Here is a 23711-nt window from a genome sequence, read left to right as displayed (position 1 = left end):
ACTGCGACCGAGAACAAGTTGTCGAATAAAGAATGGAGAACGATACACATATTCGTTATATTAGAAATTCGCGATATATTACATATTAGTTATATTAGAAATTCGCGACGTTTCACTACGCTTGCTTTTTCATCGACGTTTACAAATCTCAGATAGACGTTACATTGATGAAGAACAAAGAGGATCGTGCTTTATCGTCAAGGAAGAAACCATTTCGATGACAAATTTATCATCCTCGTCATCGTTGTCGTCGTTGAGAATAAATCAATTTTTCTTAACATTTGTTTACGTAGAAGACTTTCTAAAGGAGTGTCGAAGCTGGCACGATTCAAAGCGCGTAATGCAAGGCGTGAATATAAGATGATGTCATCGATAGGCATTACACCTTATCCTTATTAACGGTCAACCACCGGTACGTAATAGCAAAAGAACTTTTGGATGATCTCATTGGTCGAAGGAAGGCGGACGTACGATGTCAAAGTGCACGCGACAGGATATGTTCTTATAAACCCTTTCACTCGATACGTTCGAACGTTTATTAACTCAGAACATGTCCTTTCCAATTCTTTTTGCTCTCAATCGGGTCGACGTTTGCGAGTCTAATATCGAGTCTCTGATTGAAAAGCAATACATTCGATATTAATCTCTCTATTGAAAATGTTACTCGTCGGTATTCATACATTTTCAACTTCTAATCAAATTCCAATTATTTTCTATCACGGAAAAGACTGTTGACAGCTTCGACCATTCTATCGCGACACGTTTCGTCTTGGAATGCAGGCCGAGGGCGACATCCTTGCATACGAACTGCCTCTTCAACGCGTGACCTACGACCTTTCGCACGAGATCCGAATATGCCTCGAGAAACGTCGTTTTAGAAAGCTATCTGACGATTCTTCCGCGTTCTAATGTTCAAGCTGCGACACTTTCCTACATAAAACGATATACTTCTCTAATAAAATTTTTTTGTATTAACGTAATAACGAATTTCTTATTTTACGAATATATTCAACATTTTCTTTTTTTATCTAACCTTATTATCATAATTGTATGTATTCGTCCGAACAATTAGATTTCGCTCGAGCAAATGTCATCTTATCTGTGAACTAATGTTCGTCGTAGCCTACTTACAGTATCGATACAAGTGACTAATTAACCAACAGTACGATTAGCAACTGTTTTTGCCAAGCAAGTAAGTAGATATATCGTTTAGCCTTGTACAATTTTTTTTCCCGAAGGACACATATATATACATATATTCTTTTTTTTGAAATTAACAAAACGAAGTACCGATTAAACACGATCATAGTGATTGATCGAGTCTATTTCATCGAGTACGAACGACAACTCTGTTCGTCGTGAATCGATTAATCGATCCAGCCGGAGACAGCCGGGCGTCGTCGACGAGAAGAATCATCGAATGAATCATTGAAAGTGGCTGCATTTCATTGGTCACGTAGCATACTAAGATATTCTTGCGGTTAGCTTTCAGACCACACATGAAAGAGAGAAGGTTGCGGTGGTAGGCACGATTCGACGTCAATTCATCGATCCCGATGCGCACTACATCGCGATTAGATCGATGTCGCAATCGTTAAAACGATATGTATCTTTTATCTTTTCTATTCAAAAATTTTTTCTTCTTTTTTTTCTTCAAAGAAAGTTCTCGTAACTTGCTTGTCATTTAGGATTTATTTAGATATATCTCAGTTCTCCATTTAGATCTAATACAATGTATACAAATACAGATACCTATTCGATTATAAAAATAAAATCAATTGGAAAGTTGTCATAAAGCAATTCATTCGATTAGATAAATCTAAGGAACGAATGAAAAAATTTTCTTTCATTGAATGAATTCGATTCCAAACACGACCTGAATCGATCGACGTTGTCGATATCGCAGTTTACACACTTCGAAGTACATAGGTTTATCTCCGTAAGAGAGTAAAATAACCGCAAAAAAAGTATCGACGATATTTCGTTGCGTCGAAGGTTCCTTCTAAACGTTGTAAAACACGATGGGGTGTCCCCGCGAAGAATAAAGCTTGCACAAGAGCGATAAATAATAGCATTTCATAAAATTTAACGCAACAAGCAATGCTCCGTCACAAAAGTAGCGTTAAAACCACCCACACACACTTAATAAAACCTCATCGTCCTCATAATGGCCGCCCGATGACCAGTCCGAATAAAATTCGACGATGAATAGAGTGTGTAATGCGAATGTGAATGTTTTATTAATGTATCTCGAATGTCTCTGCATTCTTTTCCATATTGATCATCTCCTAATTTCTCTTCTAATCGAAAGAAATCAAAAAAACATATTTGCAAATCTTTCAAAAATGCAATATACTAATATAGAAAGTAGGAATATTGAAGAGACAACACGATTTTTCAGTTCTACGGAATATGTAATTAAATGAACACGATACCCGGCTGTATTAATACAAACAAGGCCTTTCTTTTGAATTTGAGTTCTCCCGATATATGTCAGCCGTCGGAAACAGCACGTATTTCTCAAAGAACGAAAGAGTCCGCGCTCGCTTTCATCTCGAGATTCGCTTTTGGAGAGCGGCCAATTTTCACGATAAAAGGTACTTTATTTTCAGAGGTGACCTCGATAAAAATAATCTCATAATATCCGTGAGAGCCGTGGATGATGGCGTTCGTCATGCGATTGAGATATCTTCTATCGATTGATTTAAGCTTACAGTTAAAAAAAAAAAAAGAAGTACCTCGATAAAATTTGAATGAAATCAAGATATGAAAATAGTCGACAATTTTGCTGAAAACATCGACAAACATTTCAGATAGAAATTGTTGTTTTTAGAATTAGAAAAACGATTTCCTTCTTTCGTAAAAGACACGACAATGTACATAAATTTAATCTTTGGCCGAGCTAACGTTTCCGCTCGGTAGACTCGCATATCCGTTAACCATCGAAGCAAGGCGAATGTCCGAAGAGTGCACGCTGTCAGTGGGAATTAGAACGTTAATAAATATCCCTATCTTCGCCAAGCGATAAGAACGTGCACGCGGATGGAATTCATGACAAATGTGTCGATAGAAACGGCAAAGACGATGCTGGGCTTTAACGGCTTGTTGTTGCAAAAAGTTTTGCAATATCACGAAGCACAATTAAATGAGCGATAAATCTTTTCTTTATCCTTGGAATTCGCGTGTAGCTTTCGAATTTTTTTTGATTTTCCTTCTTGCTTTCTCTCTCTCTCTCTCTCTCTCTCTCTCTTTCTCTATTTCTCTTTCTCTTTATTTCTCTATTTATTCTTTTTGATTAAAACGAGACTCTCGTCGATTAGCACGACTCCTAATGTCGTTTATGAGAAAAAGAATACATGTTTGGTGTAACGTTTCTCAGAATCACCATCAAACCCATTACCAATGATGATCGTGGCCAGCTTTACGGCCTTCCATCTCTAATGGCGGCGAGTCTTGGTGATAGCAGACAGCCTGGCAGCAAAGCAGCCCTCCTCCTTCTTAGAACTCCAACGTGCTTGGCATTTCGTATGGAGATCACAAACGACGACCTCAACGAATACACCTCCGCCACGTTTCGCATTCTTTTCCGCCCGTCCATCTGTCTCTCCTCGTTCGAGTAAGACGTGCCGCTCTCTCTCTCTCTCTCTCTCTCTCTTTCTCTCTCTCTCTCTCTCTCTCTTTCTTTTTCTGTCTTTCTATCTCTAAGAAAGATGCCAAGAATTTCACGTTACACTTCGCCGAGCTCGAAGGGCGGATACTTTCGAGTGAGTCGTCACGTTTCGTGCATCTTCTCGAACTAATCGAGCAACGACTTCCGTGGAATTCAGTAGTAAAGCTTTAGAAAACGTTCCAATCTATAAAAACTTGTGAATTCTATAAATCTCTTAAGAAATTGCAACGACCGCCTAACGTTATTCGTGTCACGACTTTGATTTCGATCACAAAAAACACATGCAAATATATGTATTTACACATGTAAATATATATATATATATATATATGTGTGTGTACATATATCGTTAAAATGCTCTCGCACGTTTTCACCGCGTTGAAATGGATTTGAGAATGAGTTGTCCTTTTCAAATGTTTCTGTTATTCAACCTCGATAGTTCTTGAAGAATTACGATTACCGCTAAACCAGTCGAACACGTCAACGAGAGGAATCGATCTTCGACATCGTGGGTGGTCCAAGTATCGATTCTTTTCTTCTATGTATTATTTTTGAATGTGGTCGATTCGCTTCGGGCATTTCCTCTCTATTGTTTTCTTCTCAAGAATATTATTCATCCAATCGGTTACACACCTTGCAGCTATCTTCCCTTTCTGACGAAATGGACAGAGATGAGAATAAAAAAAAAAAGAACAAGAAATACGAAAGAAAAATCTATACACGTGTATCTATCGGAATTACCGAAGCAGAGAATGCAAATTCTTGTAGGCTCCTCGAAAACCGCCCCCCTGGCGTGGTAACAACGAAGTGGACCACCTTGCCACTTTTCTTTTGGGTGGTCCCACTAGCCGAATCCAATGTTTAATAACAGGAGGTGTTGTCCAGCATGCTCGATAATGCTTCTTAACAGCCGACGTGTAGCCTTCGAGGGCATCTCGGAATATTTTACTCAGCTAGATTGTAATTCGGTCTTTACACCTCCAAAGATTCTTTCATTGGAATTCAAGGAAGATCCCAAACTTCCCTTTTTCGCAAGAGGAACAAGGATTCGTTCCTCGAACCTTCCTCGAGGTTGATCTTTTATCACCGCTTACCACCTGTCGTAGTCGCTGAGCGAAAAGCAAACTCGCATCATGCTAATGTAAGTTTTATTGGCCACTTTGCGGTTTCGCCTCTTAACCGGCTTCTTCCTCGCCTTGAAACGAAGGCTGCTTAATTTTGCGGAGTCCTATAGTTAAATGAAGAAAGGAATAAAGTATATCGATCGTGTCTACTTTGAGTCCTAGTTTAGAAACTTTCTCGTTTAATACGACAAGTAACAAAATACAACGTGCTCCGGTAGTTCCTGTAATTAAATCGGAATGCTGTTTTTAATATGTCTCTGAAAGATAATATACGAAATTACATACAGATTTGCATGCGCCTATCTAAGAAAATCAGGTCTTTCTACGTCGTAAAACGACGATAGGCGCGGGTCACGCTAGACTGAAAGTATTAACTAATCGGATTTTGCGATGATAATAAAATAAATGTACTCCTGATAATTTTTTCTTTTTTTTTCTGCAAGAAGATTCTTTGGATTTTCCGGTGTACCCCTCGAGCTATCGAAATCCCGGGATCTCTGGCGAGTTTTAAAATAAAGATGAGACAAATCGTGTCCGCGTGATCGAGAGCAAAGAGTAGTCCATTTCAGTCGTGCTTCGCATGTTGTTAACTTTCCCTTATCGGTTTATTCGCTTTCAACCAGCTAGAATTTCAGGAACGAGCTACGATAAATTGCACGACGACAAGATATGCATTTCGCGTAAACGATTTTATTGCCTCGATTTAAATGAGGAAAAGTCGATCACATTAAAGAGAGAAATCGTTTTCTTGTTTTTATTTAAGAAGATAATCGAGGAGACCTCCGCGCGTGAAAAGCGCGTGTGGTCCGTCACAATATCCAAGTTTATCTATTTTATTCTTATTCTTATCTACGCTTTCAGTTTATGTCTCCGTTCTTCTTACTATCTAACAAATAATATTTCATTTTAAAGCAACTCCTACGATCTTTTTAATGGAATATATAGCAATACATAGACGATTTCGAAATTTTATCGTAAATTTTCATAGCCACACCAAATAGAGGAAAGAAATCGCGTGCGAATAGTTACCTGTGGTATTTGAAGAGATTGAAAACCTCGACCAGTAAGTCATAGAAACTCAAACACCCGTTGTTCTATTCTCATTAAGATAAAAAATATTTCTCCGGTATATCTCGTGTCTTTCCTAAAATTTATGCCTACTGTGTCGAATCTATAGCGGGAAAGATCGTGAAACTCAATGGAGAAGGATCTAAAACGATCTAACGATCGTATTGTTTGCTATGTGTCTATGAAACATTTCCTTTTATAAAAATATTTCTTTGTTCATCGCATACGTAATGTATACATCTATATGAAAAATACAAAAAATTTCTATCCTAATTATAATTCTAAATTTTATTACCAGACGTGGGCGGCCGAGAAATCATATCACAAGATGAGATTCATAGGAACCGCACGATCGTTTTAAAACCTTGCCTTCTTGACCTTTCGCCGAGTCTGATTTCAACTGAATCATTAACGATAGCACAACTAAACGTCCGTGTATATCCGACTCATGAAAATTTATTACTTCCAATATGCTTTCTTCTATCTCGCAATCAAATGACGTGTTACTTCTCAAACACATTATTTTCTAAAAATGTGAAGAAAAAAGTAATCACGTATCTTCCATATAATCTTAGAAAATAAACAAGCATCGAATTTCGCCAGTTCGACGTATCTTATCTTTGCTTATATCACGGTAATCTTCCTTAAAAGCAATTAAACAGAACTCAAGTATCACTAACGCAGTTTTTAATAATGAAGAGATAACGCAAAGTTCTTAGAAACACGAAACCAGAAAAATCGTCGAAAGAATTATCAACATACGGACAGAATATATTAAGATAAATTCAAAGTGCTAGAGTAGTTTTGAGGGAAACTGTTCCTCTTACCGAAGAAAGATAGAGTGAGAGGAGCGCGTACGTTCGTCGGGATTGTTTCTATTAAGCGGCGAGACATCAAAGACAGCACCAGATGTTACGTACTACATGGATCAAGTAGGTCCATGCCCTCTTTGAGAGTAGATGCACGATCGCAAGGTACACCGTGCGAGCGAGATGCAAATTGGCTTATTAGCCTTATCTTTGGTAGAAAATCTCTTGTGGTTGTGCGCGAGCTTCGGAAGAATCTGGCCACCCGTGATCGAGAAAAGATTTATTTAACGAGCCTTGAAGAAAGCCCGACGATATTTTGCATATATAAAGAAAAAAGAAAAGAAAAGAAAAAGGAAAGTCCAGTAATTACTTTCGAAATTAAACGAATAATTAAATGGTTAAGTCCTCTTTCGAACTAATTACAGTATCACGAACGATGAACGTTTTTTACATTCGTTCCGGTTCGATCGACTATTAGAAAGTTTCTAGAAAATCTGTTTCCTGTACTCGAGTAACGAATTTCGAAATCGTATCGAAAAATGTCCAAGTCCAATGTTATCTTCATGAGATCATTGTTATTCGCTTTCTCTAATCAAATTCGATGCTGTCTTTTTCGACAGGATTACAACGACAATGAAACCACGAACGATCAGGAAAGCACGAGTACGACGACGACTACTACGAGCACCACTACTACCAGCAGCACTACCACAACAACGACCACACCTAAGCCTACGCTTACTCAGCACTTCGACTACAGAGATTCAAGAGCTTACGACAGTGGTACCAGCACCCAATACAACGGCTACCAAGCGAAAAACGACTACCCGCCTATGTCAGCTCACAGCGTCCACAAGTGGCAATCCCTGGGCACTCGAGAGAGCGTTAAAGAGACCAGAAGCAACATGCAGCAATATAACAAAAACGGCAAGAGTACGTCTCGCCAGCTTTTTTCTTATATCGTGTATATCTTTGAGATCGCTCTCTTTGCTAAAAGGATCCCTTTGAGCTCGATACGATATGCAGGGTTTATAGGGAGTCTTCTTAAAAGGACAAAATTGTACGATGCAAAGGAGAATACAATGTCATCCTCTATAATCGAAAGTAGTAAAATTCACGATACACTGTCCGATAATACAAACTAGCATTAGCAAAAAACATTTAATTATTATCATGCAAGGAGAGTATGGGAAACGTGATACGATAGCGCAATCACGTCCGAGGCGTTCCGTAATCGATTTATGTAGATTACAGTAACAGCATCTTACCCAATTAACTTTGAGGCCCTATCCGAAGGTCCGTTGTTAATCGATATTCAAAGACAACGTAGGTGGCCCTTCTCGATCAAACGTTGTATTATTTTTCCTGTTTAGACGCAAAGTGGTTATTAATTCGGTCCTTAAAATTATCTCGATGGTCGATTTGCATCGTGTCGAAAATTAATTCCCTTGAAAATTTTAGTTTACAAATAATCCGAAAAAATATCAATCGTCGGCGGACTCGACAATAGACATGTCAGCGACGCGTATTCTGAAAAAAAAAGAAAATTAAGTTCTAGCTATCTACGAGACTTCTTGCTAGATCTCATCTCTCATTTATTAAAATGTCGACACATATGTATTCAGAAAATCTCTAAATGCGACGCGTGTTCTCGCTGACGCCTCTATTTATTCAGGGACGTTGTACCTTGCTCGACGTGATTACGTGATCGGTCAGGGTATCTTCGTGATCTCAAATGATTTCAAAACATGCTAACTATCGTCAGGAATGTCACTTGACTCCAACAAAACTATATTCAATTACAGTCGCAATTCAAATTCCTAAAGACGAATTATTAAACCCGATCAAAATTCATATCTATTCGTTCGTATTACATTAAAATTGGTATTTCAAGAGGCAATTCGATTTACAATAAGAAGAAAGTAAAGAAGGAGGATTCCAGCATTAACATGCAAACTGATTGCACAGTTGCGGCAATTCTCCATACCTTTTTGAACTCCCCTCCTGTTGTCCCAGACACGATAGGCGTTACGTACATACCTTGCAACGTTTACGAACAACGAAAGTTCCCCGCACGTGCGGCTCAACCTTCGTTTTCACGGCGTCGAGCGTTAAAGAGAACTTTTTATTCCTTCGATAGAACGATAGGCCGAGTTTGCTCGGTAAAAGCAAAGAGACTGTTCGCTTCGTTGCTCTACGATCACGACTAGCTCGTTTTCTTCTCGTGATTTTCATTTTATCTCCGTCGTTCAAAAAATCCCGTTTGAAATATTCCGCATGATCGAAAAAATACAAATGTTTGGAAATAATAGAAATGCATTCGGTACGATTTTCGGTTAAGAATGGTCTAATTTTTTCTTTCTTTTTTTTTGATTCAGTCTCAATACGATCAAGATCATATATAGAGACAGGTAATCAGAAACAAGACAAAGGGAAAAATCAAAGTGACCGATTCGAAAGAATAACAGGTGATCGAATCTAAACTTCTTTTCACTCGGTATAATACATTCAGGAATACGTTTGAATACGGGATGTACGAAGCGAGAGAGCGATTCTTCAGAATTCCTGACGGTCGTGCCTCTATTGTGAACGCGCGCAGATAGAATCTCGGTGTCAGTGCGGACCGTGCCGAGTGGAAGCAACGCCTACGCTCAGAATTAGCATAGCCGGAGATCGGCGGTGAAGATTAAACGACTAGGGAAATATATATATCGACTATATCGGAGGCATCGTTTCCAAAACTCTTACGAAAATCATTTTGTTCCTCCTGTCAAAAAGTACTTTCCTCTCTTTTATCCTTTTTCAAAATCATCGAAAAAAGTTGACGTTGTTTATCGTTAAAATGAAGGACATTAAGGATACTTTAAATACCGTTCCATTAGACTATGTTACATTTTCTTCGTGCAAATAAGCATGTAATTACTCGCAAGATCGGAAGATCGTTTTCCTTTTAATATTAGTCACGAAAGATATTAGAATTCTACTCGTTAAAATATCGATTTCGACACAGCTCGCGTGTCGAAGCTTTTTGTTCCTACAAAGCGGCCTATTCTTGTTTTTGCATGAGAGAAGAAACTTTACTCTAACTCATAAAATGATCAAAGAACGAATCCGTTTGGATTTTACTTCGTTCTCTTCGGAATCTTTTGCTTCTCTCTCTTTCTCTCTCTCTTCCTCCGATACTCCGTTACGGCCAATAAACTAATCCGCGAGTAATGCCGACTGACAAACGACGATTTAATGCCAACTTGCGAACGTAAAAGCAGTGTGGAACGCGAGAGCAAAGACGACGATAGCTAGTAATAATTTTCGATTAGAAACGACGCGATCCTGCCCTCGTCTGCAATATTCATAAAGCGGCTCTTCGTCTTCGTCTTTATCTTCCTATTCGCGAACTTGGCCCGATTAACCCTCATCGTGAATTGCAATGCTACGGGCGTAAAGTTCGATATTGCTAATACACACGTTTGATATCGGTCAAATTTTCTTTCGTGAATACTATGAAATAAGTATATTATTTTAAAACATGAGAATTCATTTTCCAATGCGAGTAATTACTCGTGTTATTTTGAATGTAGAAGAAGCAATCGAAAGGAATTTTTTAATTCTATCTATGCATCGACCAACATGACTCATAATTATTTCATCTCTGAGAAGGAGAGTTTGATGTAATCATTGCCCTTTGTCGCGTCGAATTAATTCATCCTAACATTCCCCGATGTTACTCACGTAGAGAACCAGTAAGAGCGAGTATGTATACATGTACGTATATATGTATGTACCATTGAATCGTCCAAGTATATCCTGGGTAATAACAAAGTAGCGACGCCCTTTGATCTTCTCTCTCACGAGGAAGCGACCGTGCAAACTCAAACTATGTAATTTTCCCTCATAGAGTCTTAGGCGACATCCACCGTAGTTTCTCGATCGACGAGGACGTTTCTTCCGCGATCAAAGCGAACCTCTCGATACGACTGACGTCGGCATAATTATCGACAGTATGTGGTATGCGTAGAAAGCGATTAGGTATCTTTCCCTTGAATCAATAGAAAGCTTTCGTGACCAATATCGTTCGATCTTAGAGAAAAATATTGCAACAAGTAGTCGATGCTCGTATGATTTTCTTTGATGAACGCATGAAGTTTCTAAACATATGATGAAGTAGCCATCGTCAATAAGGACAAATCATCTGATCGTTCTATCGATTTCTTTCGAAAGCTATCTCCGTTCCATAATTATCTTTTAATTCTACAAAGATAATACAAGTTTGCATAATTTTCAGCTGCACAAATCAAGGATGCTCTACAATACGCGATAAAAGTATCTAGAGAAGGTAGCTGTCAGTGGCCACGTCCGAGAGTTATTCCGGTTCGCGATGTCTACCCAAGTCCATCGACCACCTACATTCCACACTGCGCCATCTTGCACAGGTGCTCGGACGATACCGGATGTTGTAGATCGGAAGCACTCACCTGTGTGCCTAAGCACTCTCATCGTGTTGAATTATCTTTTTACGTAAGTTGATAATATTCTCTTATTTTTTATTAATTTGGTAGAAGCGATTTTTATTATCCTATACTTCATCAAATTTTTTTGTAAATGTACAAAAAAAGAAAAAATGATACCCTGCTTCCTGTATTGAAATTCAAATTATATCAATTAATGAGGCCGCGAGGTACGTGACTATTAATCACCGCATATTTCACTCATATACCGCGTTATTAAACAAAATTAATAACGGAGTCATATGGAGCGAGCCGATTAAACGGTAATCGTAGAGCTACTAGGCAAAGGCTTCATTATGCGAAAGATAAATCGCAAAGAGAAAGAGCCTTATACGATGTATCTACTTACGTACATCGTATTGAGAAACGATCTTCAAATCGCCCGAAGCAAAGTTTCAATCGAAGAACTCTATCCATCGTAAGAGAAAGTATCGTCGATCGGGCAAAATGCATTGTGGAAAATTTATTAGCTAAGATCAGGGAAGAAGCTACGTTGTAAGTCATTCTGATTTACAGGATAGACATCGTTGATTATCTTTTAGCTGAAAACATCTATATGCCTCTTTTATGTGAAATGGAATATTAAGACGAAGAAATATCCTAGCTCCCCAGTTAATTCCATGAATAAATTCTAAAGATTGATTATGAATTGACACAAATCTTTTCTAAATCCGAAAGAATATTTCCCGTTTGATTTAACCAGTTATTTGACAGCAAACGCATTAGAACGATAATAAAAATTAATCCTATCTAATTGTGATGCAAATTGGTTTTATCTAAAATTGTTTGGATGACACGCAATTTCTTTAATGGTGGTCCACCATGTAATCATCAATGGAGATATACGATCCAACGATAAGAAACTTTCAAACGCTTTATCATTTTAATTCTTAGTACTCTTGAATCTTCGTTTCCCGGGTCGTTTAATCAATGATTGGATAGCCAAGTATACTCCTCAGATAAATTCGTAAATGAATTCTCTTTGCAACTCGATACTTAAAGTCACTATTTTATCACTCGATTATAGACGCTCGGATCAATTTCCATTGCATTATGTCTGCTAGTCGATTCTTAAGCGAGCCTATCTAACTTAATATTTGTAGCAATATCAGCGCATACTATATTTCTCTGATAAACGTTATCTCCTAAGACTAGTCGCATGATGAACCTGTCGAATAAACTGATATTTAAATCCTATCAAATTGTTTGATCTTTGTCAAAGGATATATTAAACATAGAATCTGTCTCGACTGATAGCATAAATTGTTCGAATAAACCAGATTCTTCAAACTAATCCAAAATAGATACTTTCGATCGTCTAATCTCCAATGTATAGTTAGCCTAACAGTGCAATGGAATTATTACCGAGAAGGTTAAAACGATGAGGAAATTAATTTTCCTGTCTTTCAAAGATCGATGTATGTAATACTCGCGATGGCGATTACGCGATTAACAGGGATCACGGCCCAAGAAAATTAATCGCCAGTGGTCGTGCTAATCATCTCAGTCTGGAACGCGTGTAAAATCGAAAGTATGAGAGCGATCGAACGAGAGATTTCAACGCGTGACCTGCCGAGCAGCTTCGTACTATGAACTATACGTTACTCTCCCTTTCAATTATTACTTTTTGCTGTCTTTTCTGCTTTCCAGCAATTGAACGAACAGCTCGATTCGATAGCTTAATTGTACTTGCTTGTATTTGTAGAAATTATTTTTCGATAAAAATACCACGAGAATATGACGTAACTGATGTAACTTAAAACAACTCGAAATCATAGATTCCTTGCTAAATGAAATTACTATCCACATGAAATGGTGCTATGGAAGAATAATTATCACGATAAACAATTCTTGGTATCGACGATAAGATCCATTGATATCTTTAATCGTCAAATCGATATTACGAATCAAATATTGAAATATCATACTAAAGATAACTAACGCTTTCACATTCGGTACGTTGCTGATAATTAAAACAAAAAGTTTTAAAGTAAAATACTAACAAATAAATGAACAAAAATGAATCAATTACGAGTTAACCGATTTCTATCTTCTAATAATGATAAACGCTTAGAATACAAAAGGAGTGAAACGTCGACGGTTAGGTAGAACGAAAGTTCGCTTTACGATAGCCAATTAATTTTATTTTCGAACTCGATATCTTGAAACAATGGCCGTACGAAATCAAAGGATAGAAAGACGAGGTGAAAGCAGAAGCAAAGTCATCTTTCATGCTGCTGGTTATCGATCATCTGGTCGACGTTAAAAAACTTAATGACTTAACCAGCCCAAGCTAATTTGCTTCTCATAAAAATAAAACAGCTAAAAAATCATCGCAAGATCATCGTAAAATGGTTAAACTTAGGCGTGTGGGCGATCATGAATTCTCATGGTTATTACATCAATTAAATCTCATACCGTATCTCCGACACTTTTTGATTAACGGTTCTTCATTAGCATAAGTGCATTAATATAGGAAAAAGTCGACGAAGGAAGAAAGAAAAACGTAATCGGTTGTTATTTCTTTTCGGGAAGGTGTGACCTGTAAATTTTACGTTTTAATTTTGTGGAGAAATTGCATTGTAAAATTTCTCCGATTATCATAGAAATTGTTATTTGTCGAGATAATTAATTTTTTGCCTTATAATATTCTATTAATAATGAAAAGACAAATCGATTAACGACAAGATCGATAGCCGAACAATCTATTAATGCTTAATGACCTACGTATTTTTCACCAAACAATTATGATTTCCAATAAGTATAAACCTGCTCTGGTATAAACATTCAAGAATCTCTTTAGAGTCACTCGTTAAAACGTAGCTCGTGCTATTAACGATTCCCCGATGGCAAAGGGGACAAAAATCATCGTGTTATAAATCGCAATAAGCGCATGCCTAATTGCCGGTGGGGTGGGCACAATAACATCGGGAGTATAATTTGCATTTTACTGTAATTACCGTACACGACATTAGCATAAGTTCAGCACAGCATAGTCGAGTCTTTTCGGATTCAAATATGCTGATGCATACAAATACGAAAATAATTGTAATGAGTAGACTCGAAAAAACAAATATCAGTTTTCACGCAAAAAAAAAAGAAAAGAAAAAAAAAAGAAAAATGGAAATTTGTAAAATTATGTTTTTACGAAAGCAAATCAACTACGAATCACAGTCTACGAATCACTTGAAGTGATTCCGCTGATGGACCTCCGATAGTAGGCGTGACAATAAATAAATTTGCATATAAGATATATCAAGCATCCAAGTTTTTACGCTTCTACATGCTATTCGAGATACGATCGACCTAAAGTCGTAAATGTAAAACTCAGCAGTAGTTTAATGCTCTTCCTTGTAAACCACCGAGCTGCTTTCAAAGATACGTGCGCGGGAGTTTTTAAACGTCTCGCTCGAGCACGCACGTCAATCGACACTTTGAGAAGTTCGATTCATCGGTCTTCGATGAAACAACCCTGGTACAAAACATGCTGTTTGTTCTTGGCGTGAAGACGCCGTTTGTTGGCACTCCAAGCTCGCCGACGAAAAAAAAGACGATACTATAAACAGGAAAAAAGAGAAAGAGAACGAGAAAGAGTGAAATAAAGAGAGAAAAAGAAGACAGTACGGTAGGGGCTGTCAGGAATTTAACGTTCGACGTATGCTATCGTAAAGTCCCTTTCACACCGGATGGCCGTCGCGAGTCTTTCAATGTACAATGACTCACAGTTGGAATCAGTCACATGGTATCACTTAAATATACGAAACGTTGCTGATATCATCTTGAACACTTTCTTCTACATCATTCTTTTATCTTGTTTTTCAATCAAATCGATAAACAAGATCATGATCGAGGATATACGATCCAATTAATTGACAATGAAAATTCTCGGTCAGTTTGTGTTCGCACATAAAGATTCAGCAAGCTCGAATCTGGAATTATTTTTGGTCGCCCTTACGCAGAGTTGAATGAACCGATATTACGGGTATATACGAGAGTACATACGTATGCGCGTGCAGACGGATACGTAATGCAGCGTGTGAAAATAAATGGATGTAACAAAAAAAAAAAAGGAATGGGATTCAAAGTATTAGAGATACGTTGTCGAATCAACGCTTATTTCGCTATGCTCGAAAGAAATCATAAATGTCTTCGGATAAAAATGTTTAAACTTTTCATCGCGATTAAGGCAGGTGCTAAAGAAAAACGTTTCGAATTCTTCCTGACCGTAGAAAGGCATTAATTAGATGCAAAGCGGAAGGCGTGTACTTTCCATGCGATTTCTTTATCTCGACAAAGATCGCACGATATCCCCGTTTCTCTTCGATACGCCCACGTGCAAATGGTCGACCAATCAAGAGTACTGATTGTGATAAATGTACGGATACGGGATCGCTGGGGGTCACTGGTGTTACTACGAGAAAGAAGGCGATAAATTTAATAGGATATGTTGTACTTTTCAAAGCTCCTTACCGATAAAACGAAACGCAATGGCGATTTCTAGTTACATCACAAATTCACTGAGTACACGTACGTACATGATCGCCATAAATTTCTGAACGATCTTTATCTTGTTGTAGCGTGCAAATCGAAATTTTCGTGACTAATGAACGAAACGAAAATCGAATATCCGAAACGTCATCAAGATCGGTCCGATCCTTTAAAAAACAGACAAACTGATCTTGTTCTTTCGCTTTTACTCGCGACGAGACGAAACGCTCCAATTCCTGTCCGCAATTATCGTGTTCCACCATCTGTCCGTAATAATATAAACAAAAAAGAAAGTAAAGAGAAAAGAAAAAAATCCAAGAAACGACCTACTCGTCATCCTTGTTCTCATCTCATGCGAATCAATTTATTAGTCGAGTTTCGAGTTAGTCAGTCCATAGAGTTCGGACACCACACTTGGCTAGGTATCAAATTCGAGCGCGTGCAGCCTTTTCGTGGCCGTGTACAAGACACCAATGAGCTACAAAGATCTCACATTAGCTAGGCGAGAAATCGACAAAGAGAGTCTCTCCTCGAAAGAGAGAGAAAGAGAAAAAGAGAGAGGAGAATGATGCATCTCTCTCCTCAAGACGCGCAGCACGAACGTCGAGTTATATAAATACCAGTGGCTTGGCTTCCGCGATACCGAAATACGCTGATTTATGGTGTTCCTCGTTGGCTATATCGCAAATCGCCCTCGCAGATATACCGGAGTAACTGGGTTAACGTTGGACGATCGTTAAAGCCTTTTCCAGAAACCCGTAAACTTTCAATAGATATTTCGAGGAGAGACTCCGTTTCGATAACTCGAAATGATTTTTCGAGAATAAGTATATTGTTACTATTCGAGAATCCAAGTGAAATTTATATTTATCAAATCGTTCTAGACCTACGCGATCGTAGACTGAGTCATAAATAATGAATTTTTTTATTTTTTTATTCTATTCCCATCGACGTTTAATCGAACTATCTCGATGGCAGTGTTAACAGATGTTAGCTACTCTAATCTGACGTTTATGACAAAATGAGGAATATACTTCCGCGATACCAAAATACGATGATGCATGGGATCACCCAGGTTCGTGAGAAGCTCTAATTAAATCTAAAATATACGTAGCTGATTTACCGGAACATTTGGCTAAATACTTATATTCCGTTTATAAATTTCAAGACTTTCAAATCAAAATAAATTATTTACCGATCTTGTCATAATTTTCAAAAATTGCGTAAGATCTACTTGAACGGCAGAGACAGTCATTGATTTAACGCATCTACTCCGTCAATGGTCTCGTACTTCAAACGATTTCGGAAACAAACTTTGTAGAGATAGTACGTTTAAATGAAAATGATTGACATTCAAACTCCATACGCGTGCACGTAAATAGAAATAGATTAGAAGGATCTCACTTGTAAGCATGTTCTAAATGTTTACGTTATCGTCGATTAAAACGATCGCCTAATCACGTTGTGCCTGTGAAAAGCGTTCCGAACGAACATGAGATTCGAGAATGAACTATAGGGATTTTAACTAAGATCCAACTTGAAAATTTCAAAGTTATATAGTTAAATCTATCAATATTTGGCAAAAATAAAAATTAAATTACGTTCGTCGTTTTCCTTTCGATTGCATCACTCGGTTGCAAACTAAAGACCGCCTTTTTTCATAAGATTTGCCCATCGTGCTCTCGGAAATTCTTTGCAAGATGTTTCAAGTTACTATAATCGTATGATGCTTACTCGGTGGCACGTGTAGCCTCTTGGTACAATTCCAAGTCAAAGTCAGCTCTGAAAGCGTTGTTCATCAGAAATACTTCATACAGGAATATATGCGATATTTTAAATTATTTAATATCTCTATTCAGTTTGACGACAAACGATACAACTGTATAAATTTCTACTTCGAGATTAGATATCAAATAACGAAAAAAAAAGAAAAACATCTTATAAATTTTCTATATAAATTGGCATATCGAATTTCTGTGCTTCCTTTAGCTCGCTAAAAATCTTACCACGAAAACAAGCACGGCCACCGTCCCTTTCCTCTTGTACTTTCCAAGAGATACCTCGAAATGGTCGTTAATGGGTACCTACCCGTTCGTCGGCATACTCAAAATTAAAGAAGCAAGCTGGCCGAGTTAAGCTACCCTGACCAGTAAACTCCACGATAATGTCTGCGTTCTACCGCATGAACGGTTTCTGCTTCTGACCACACAATATTCTTTTTATTTCAAGAAACTTAGTAAATCGTAACTTTCTTTTAAAATCTAAAAAAATTCATTTACGAAATAAATGACATACCATTGCTAAACATAAAATTCATAAAGTCAACAATGATTTGTTTCGAAAGTTTAAGAAATAATAAAACTTACGACAACGATGCCTGTCGAACGTGATAAACCTTAATTGACGTGGCAACGATCTAATGCCGTTCCTTTTACGTCCTCCTATAGATCGTTTGTCGAGTGAAAGGTGAGAATTGTGCGTTAGATAAAAGGCCACGTGGAATTCTTAAGCGACGATTACTATGGAATAAAACGAGTTTATCGTATCGACGTATGACAACTCGGTCACCTCGTTCTTCCTTCGTTTACATTAACTATCGACGTTTTTACGACATTATACTCTTTTACGACATATCGCAACGACGAGACGATATTGCAAACTTGTCTCGTATATTTCTTCGAGTACATATAAAAAAGAAAGGAAAAAGAAGAAGAAGAGGAAATCACTGGAAACAAAACTGCTATAAGCAATGAAATTAAATGATTCGACGTTTAATCTAATTTTCTTTTTTCATTTTCTTTTTACACGACAATCATCTATCTTTTATGGTTCTTCTCTTTCAAAGAGGATCTATTTTATCTGTTCGATGTTTATGCTCTAGCACCATTAGTTATCAGGAAGGCGTTCAAAGTGCTGCACTAGTTTCAGGCCACAATTAGTGACGGCTTTTCATACGACCCTCTTGTCCGAAAGACATTAAAATACCGATTGGAAGAAAGTGGGGAGGCCGAGGTTAAACTGGTTAAAAGTAACTCGGCGATCTATAAAACACTTCTATTATCCATACAATACATTTAAAACTATTCTACTAAATGCACTTACGCCGAAGACATAAGTAATTAGGAGAAAGTGGGCCGAGTATTACAGGGCATATGTCGTCGCTTTCCCAGTTTTTCTGAAACTCTTTCTTCATTCAGGCAACACCTTGGAACATAACCCTCTCAAGTGATTACAAAGGAGAAGAAGACAATTTCTAAATCTATAATGAAACGTGCTGATCATTCTGATAAGTATATATTACGCTCTCGCAAAAACAATAATAGCAATATGTTGATTTGATGAAGTTACTGAAATTACTGAAAGGATTTTGCTCGATCGAAGTGTATCCAGCCTGGTCGATTTCCCTTGTGCACCACTCACGAATACGAAAAAGATACGAGTTCGAAGGGACTGACGAGACTAGCAGCTGCAACGAGCGGCCTTAACGCTGCCAAGAATTATAATGCCGACCAACGGTAGTGCGACCGAAGCAACGAAGAACAGGAGAAGGAGAAGACATTTTCGTCTCAGACTTACTCACCATTGTTTTATCCATTTCTCCGTATAAAACGAAGCCAAAATGGGCGTGTACATCACTGTTGAAAGCTTCCAGAAACCGTGAGGAATACGAGCCCATAAGAAGGCTCCTTAAAACTGACGAATTACGTGCGACGAATCGTATGAGTTAGCATCTTTTTAAGAACGAGCAATATAAACCCGTTAAAAGCGGCATATATTCTTGGTCTCTCTGAGTCTCTGGATTTCTCGAATCGTTTCTAGATAGTACATTAGAAATATGAGCAACATTTGTATCCGTTAAGTCAGGGAGAGAGAGAGAAAGACGTATCACGAATTGTACATTCTTCAGTTCAAGATAATGACTCAACTCGTGCTTCAGAATCTGGACCAGCGATTCCGGAGTCTACAGCAAGCTTTGAAAACTTGTTAGGCGAGTAACAAGAGCCCAGTGCACCTGTGTGTTCCGTTCAGGTTGCTCCAAGAGAAGGATATATAACATTCTTACGGAATGTAGTAGATCCCAATCGGAAAGGGGAAGACCTAGTTATCGTTTCTAATGGTTTTCTTGAGTCGCCACTCTGGCCGCTTCCAGAAGACCCTGAGATGTTGGACTTTCTCGTTTCTGGAAGCCCACGTACCATTCGAGTAAGATTAACGATGTTTCTGTCCAGCGTGAATGGTTTCTTGTGTCAACACGAACACCGTCCGTCGTTTTAATGGCAAGTCGGATACTGTTCCTGGATTACACCTGACTGAACCTGAGAGGTCTTTTGACAGGTGCCGGCAAAAAATGTCAAGTCAACGAATACTATTATTATCGATTTAAGCCTCTTAGATTCGGTCACATGTTTTAACGTAGCACAACTTTGATTAAGGTTTTGTTATCGACGAATTATTGAGGTTGATCTATTGATTGAGGATTACCTAATGTCACCACAATGTACAATTGTATTGTCCTATTGGATGAATAAGAACATGTAAGTACATAGATTTATATCACAGATGAAGAAAATCTATCTTACCAAGTACCTATTCAATAAACTTTCTCCTTCTATCAAAGCATAATCAAATACCGCGCAAATTGATTCGTATTCAAACCTAACATTCACCACAATACGGTAGCTACTTAACTGCGCGTTTTGTTCGAACAATCCTAGACACACGACTGACTGTTGAACAATCATTCAGAATCCGAACGCTTTGTTCGACTTTAATTGTAAGACTAGAATGGGATCCATTGTTGGATTTATGTCATAATAAATCATAGAGGTCGGAAATCGAATCGAAAAAACTGGATAAGCTCGAAACGGAATTAAAGACGATATTATCTTCTTACACAACGATACTCGTGGAAATTCAATTTTAAAGATAGTTTATCGATAGTATTATTTTTATGAATCTCTGGAACGTAAGATTGCGATCGAAAAAGTAATTTCTCTGTTATGAAGTAAAAAAAGTTGTAAAAAAAGTTGTTAAAAGCATTAAAAGACGATAAAGGTTCGTCTTTCGTGTGTGGCATCGTAGAACGAAGAAAACAATCGATTCAAAGCGATCTTCTCGGTCGAGACAAGAAGAATGAAATGGTAGAAGGAAGGAACCAAGAGAGTCACGACTTCCTTTTCCGTTTCACCATCGGAGGCCTCGCCTACTCGTGCTGACCCCACGGGGTCAGCTGTCAGGTATCGATAATCCCACCGCGTACACAGCAGACATGCTCTCTCATGCTAAGCACCGTGTTATTTCTATTTTTGTTCGAACGTACGTAGGGTACGTGCGTGATCCTATGCTGCACTGGCATATCGAAAGCTCTCTTATTCCTACGCGGCTCACATATAGTCTATAAGAGCGTATGAGACGGAGAACGTCTGACGATGCGTCTCTTCGCAAACGAGTGCAATGGCTCCGCTCCCATCTGATATACTCACATCGCTTCAGTCAATGAAAACGATCGCTGGTTCAACGCTACTATACGATAATTTATGATCGGTGTTGTAACAACTTTGTTGAACCATACGCTTCAACACAAATTCTCAAGTTTGCTTACGAGAAAGCGTTAGTAACGAATTTAGAATCGAATTAGGCCAAAGTTTCTAAAGAAGATTAATGTACGTTTTAAAATAATCAAACAAAAACTATTGGCAGAATCCTTATAGTTAATGTTAAACTAGTCTAACTTATTCTAGAGGATGATTCAAAGAAGTATGACTTTATGGTTAATAAAATTTTGCACGTTTACTACTAGCCCTGTGCTATTTGTAAGCTCGTTAACTCTAAAGAGGCTATGCTCGGTTGCTTCTGAAAACTATTAAACGGTAATTCAAACGCAACAAGGACTCGCGAGTATTCTAGCATAATCTTTGGCTTGTTGCGTTGGAAATGCTTCAAAATCGTTCATTGCACTCTTTCAATAAGACAATTTTAATATCCTAACAACATTATCATTTTCATAATTTTCTAATAAGATATCATAATAAGATATAGATTATGCGAACTTACGTTTATACCGAACCCTCAAACACGCAAGGTTTATTTTAAGCTAAGCACTTAAGAAGATCGTCTGCCTTTGGTATCGCTAAATAAAACTACTTGAAACGCTTAATGCATTTGCACCCAATTTAACTCGCGATAGTAACCGATCACGACGTTTATTTTCAAATTAATTTCAATTCGAAACACTACACCGCTCTTCAAGAAAAACCGTTCAAGTCTTACGACTGCGGTACAAATTTCAGTCCTTTCTAAAAGCAGATAAGAGTCGAGCGCAAAATCTGGCATGTGTTCCGATAATAAAAATGGAAATATCAACTAATGCGTATAATCGTAAGGTGTCAGTTAAGGCGGGAATGGTCATTAACACCTTAAAATGAGTGGCCTGTCGCCGGTACTCTTTAACAGGCAAACACTTCGAAAGGTTAATTAGGTATTAGCATAATGAGCGCGAGGAGTCATCGTACGAAATTGGAATCGACGAAGACGTTTTATTTGTCGAACGATCGAAGACAAACAGAAAGAAATAGGATAGTAAAAGTTGAAAAATGTCAAAAAGAAGAAGTCATCGTGGTTAAAAGTCAAATCCAAAAACAAGTTGTGTGTTTTCTGTAACGCAGGGCCTTCCCATTTTCTCTTTTTACCCTAACGTCCTCGGCTTTCGTAACTCGTATGGATTTGCATAAAACCACTCGACGTATGCGATCCGAGTTGCAACTTATGCCACGTCCGTTCGTCGACGATGTGAGCCGATCGTTGGTTCCGTGAAAGAGACATGAAAAATCATTAGCGATGCGACGATTACTAAGAAATCAGACGAGAGATATAAGACGATTCGAAATTAATTATATTTCATCGCGTGAACTTAACTCGACGTATATTCAATATTAATTGCAATAAATATCTTCAACGTTCAAAAGGAAATACATTTCCTACGTCCTAGAAAGACGATTCGGAAATCATAAAACGTTATAAATCACGTAATAAATTAATTTAAATATTAATTTTCTCTCGCTCCTTTGTTTCAACCTCCAATCGGACTACTTCGATCGTAAATTAGAAAACGAAGATAATGTAATTGTCAAGGAAATCGTGGAACGATTCATCGATTAGCCTTAATGACTGCAGAATAAGAACGTCCCACACAGTTTTCCGTCGAGCTTCGCTTACGAAACGGGAAAGCAGCGAGTATTCGCCAAGGCCGGTTCGTAATCTAAAGTGCAGAACTTCGATTTAGATTAAAACTGGATCCATTTCCCTCCATCGTCCAACGATTTGTTTATTTATCGATCATTAAAATGACGCGAGAGCTCGAACAGCTTTCACTTCGTTACCGCCAATAAAATTATACCGTAGACGTCATTTTCGGAGATATCCAAAAGACACCTTTGTGATAAATAATCAATAATAATAAAAAAAAAGAAAATTAATTGGAAATTAACTACAAAAATCTGGCATATGGCATTACACGATTCAAAAAAAGAAATCGACGAAACATCGAAACGAATGAGATCACCATCGTGAAATTTTAATATGAAATCAAAGAAAGAGAGAACGTCTTATATTTTTCAATAAATAATTATCAAAGGAAACACGCGTATGTAATTCTTATATGTATGTATTTTATAAATGTCTCCGTCTTTTATGCGCATTATCCGTATATTCCCAGTAACACGAATCACCCTACAGCGCATTCATCTCGTCCTTTTATCTTTCCTCTCCATAATAGCACGAGGTCTTTTATCAATGGCCTGGATAAAAAGGAATCGATTGTCTCTCGTAATTTCTTCGTCGTACGTCTCCTCTCTCTTAGACGTTCGACTCGACCACCTGCGCAGCTTGGACATCCTGCGTAGATAGACTCGTGCAGCTCGTAATTTACCGTCAGATTCCTACCATACAGGGGTTCTCAAATCTTCGAACTATCTTTCTCTTCTAATCGGTATAGATCGATCTATTGCCTCGTTGAGACTAATCATGATGGAACATTCGATACTTAAAC

The 23711-nt window shown here is 37.9% G+C and overlaps 1 protein-coding gene and 1 long non-coding RNA gene across 2 annotated transcripts in view; one reads left to right on the top strand and one right to left on the bottom strand.

Moving 5' to 3' along the window:
• LOC122633114 (uncharacterized protein DDB_G0283697-like) overlaps window positions 1–23711 on the top strand; it is a 67141-nt gene that overhangs the window by 22764 nt on the left and 20666 nt on the right. The window contains exons 2-3 of the mRNA XM_043820663.1: window positions 7292–7604; window positions 10954–11186. Of these exons, the coding sequence (XP_043676598.1) occupies window positions 7292–7604; window positions 10954–11186 (546 nt within the window). The remainder of the gene's footprint in view (window positions 1–7291; window positions 7605–10953; window positions 11187–23711) is intronic.
• On the bottom strand, window positions 15369–18326 carry LOC122633124. The gene is made up of 3 exons (XR_006328029.1): window positions 18031–18326; window positions 17671–17925; window positions 15369–17446 (listed from the first exon to the last, which is right to left on the bottom strand). It is a non-coding gene; the product is annotated as an uncharacterized LOC122633124 (long non-coding RNA).

This window comes from Vespula pensylvanica, chromosome 11 (genome assembly GCF_014466175.1).
Source record: "Vespula pensylvanica isolate Volc-1 chromosome 11, ASM1446617v1, whole genome shotgun sequence".
NCBI lineage: Eukaryota > Metazoa > Arthropoda > Insecta > Hymenoptera > Vespidae > Vespula > Vespula pensylvanica.
The sequence above is the reverse complement of the archived record's forward strand: the minus strand, read 5'-3'. Positions and strand labels throughout refer to the sequence as shown.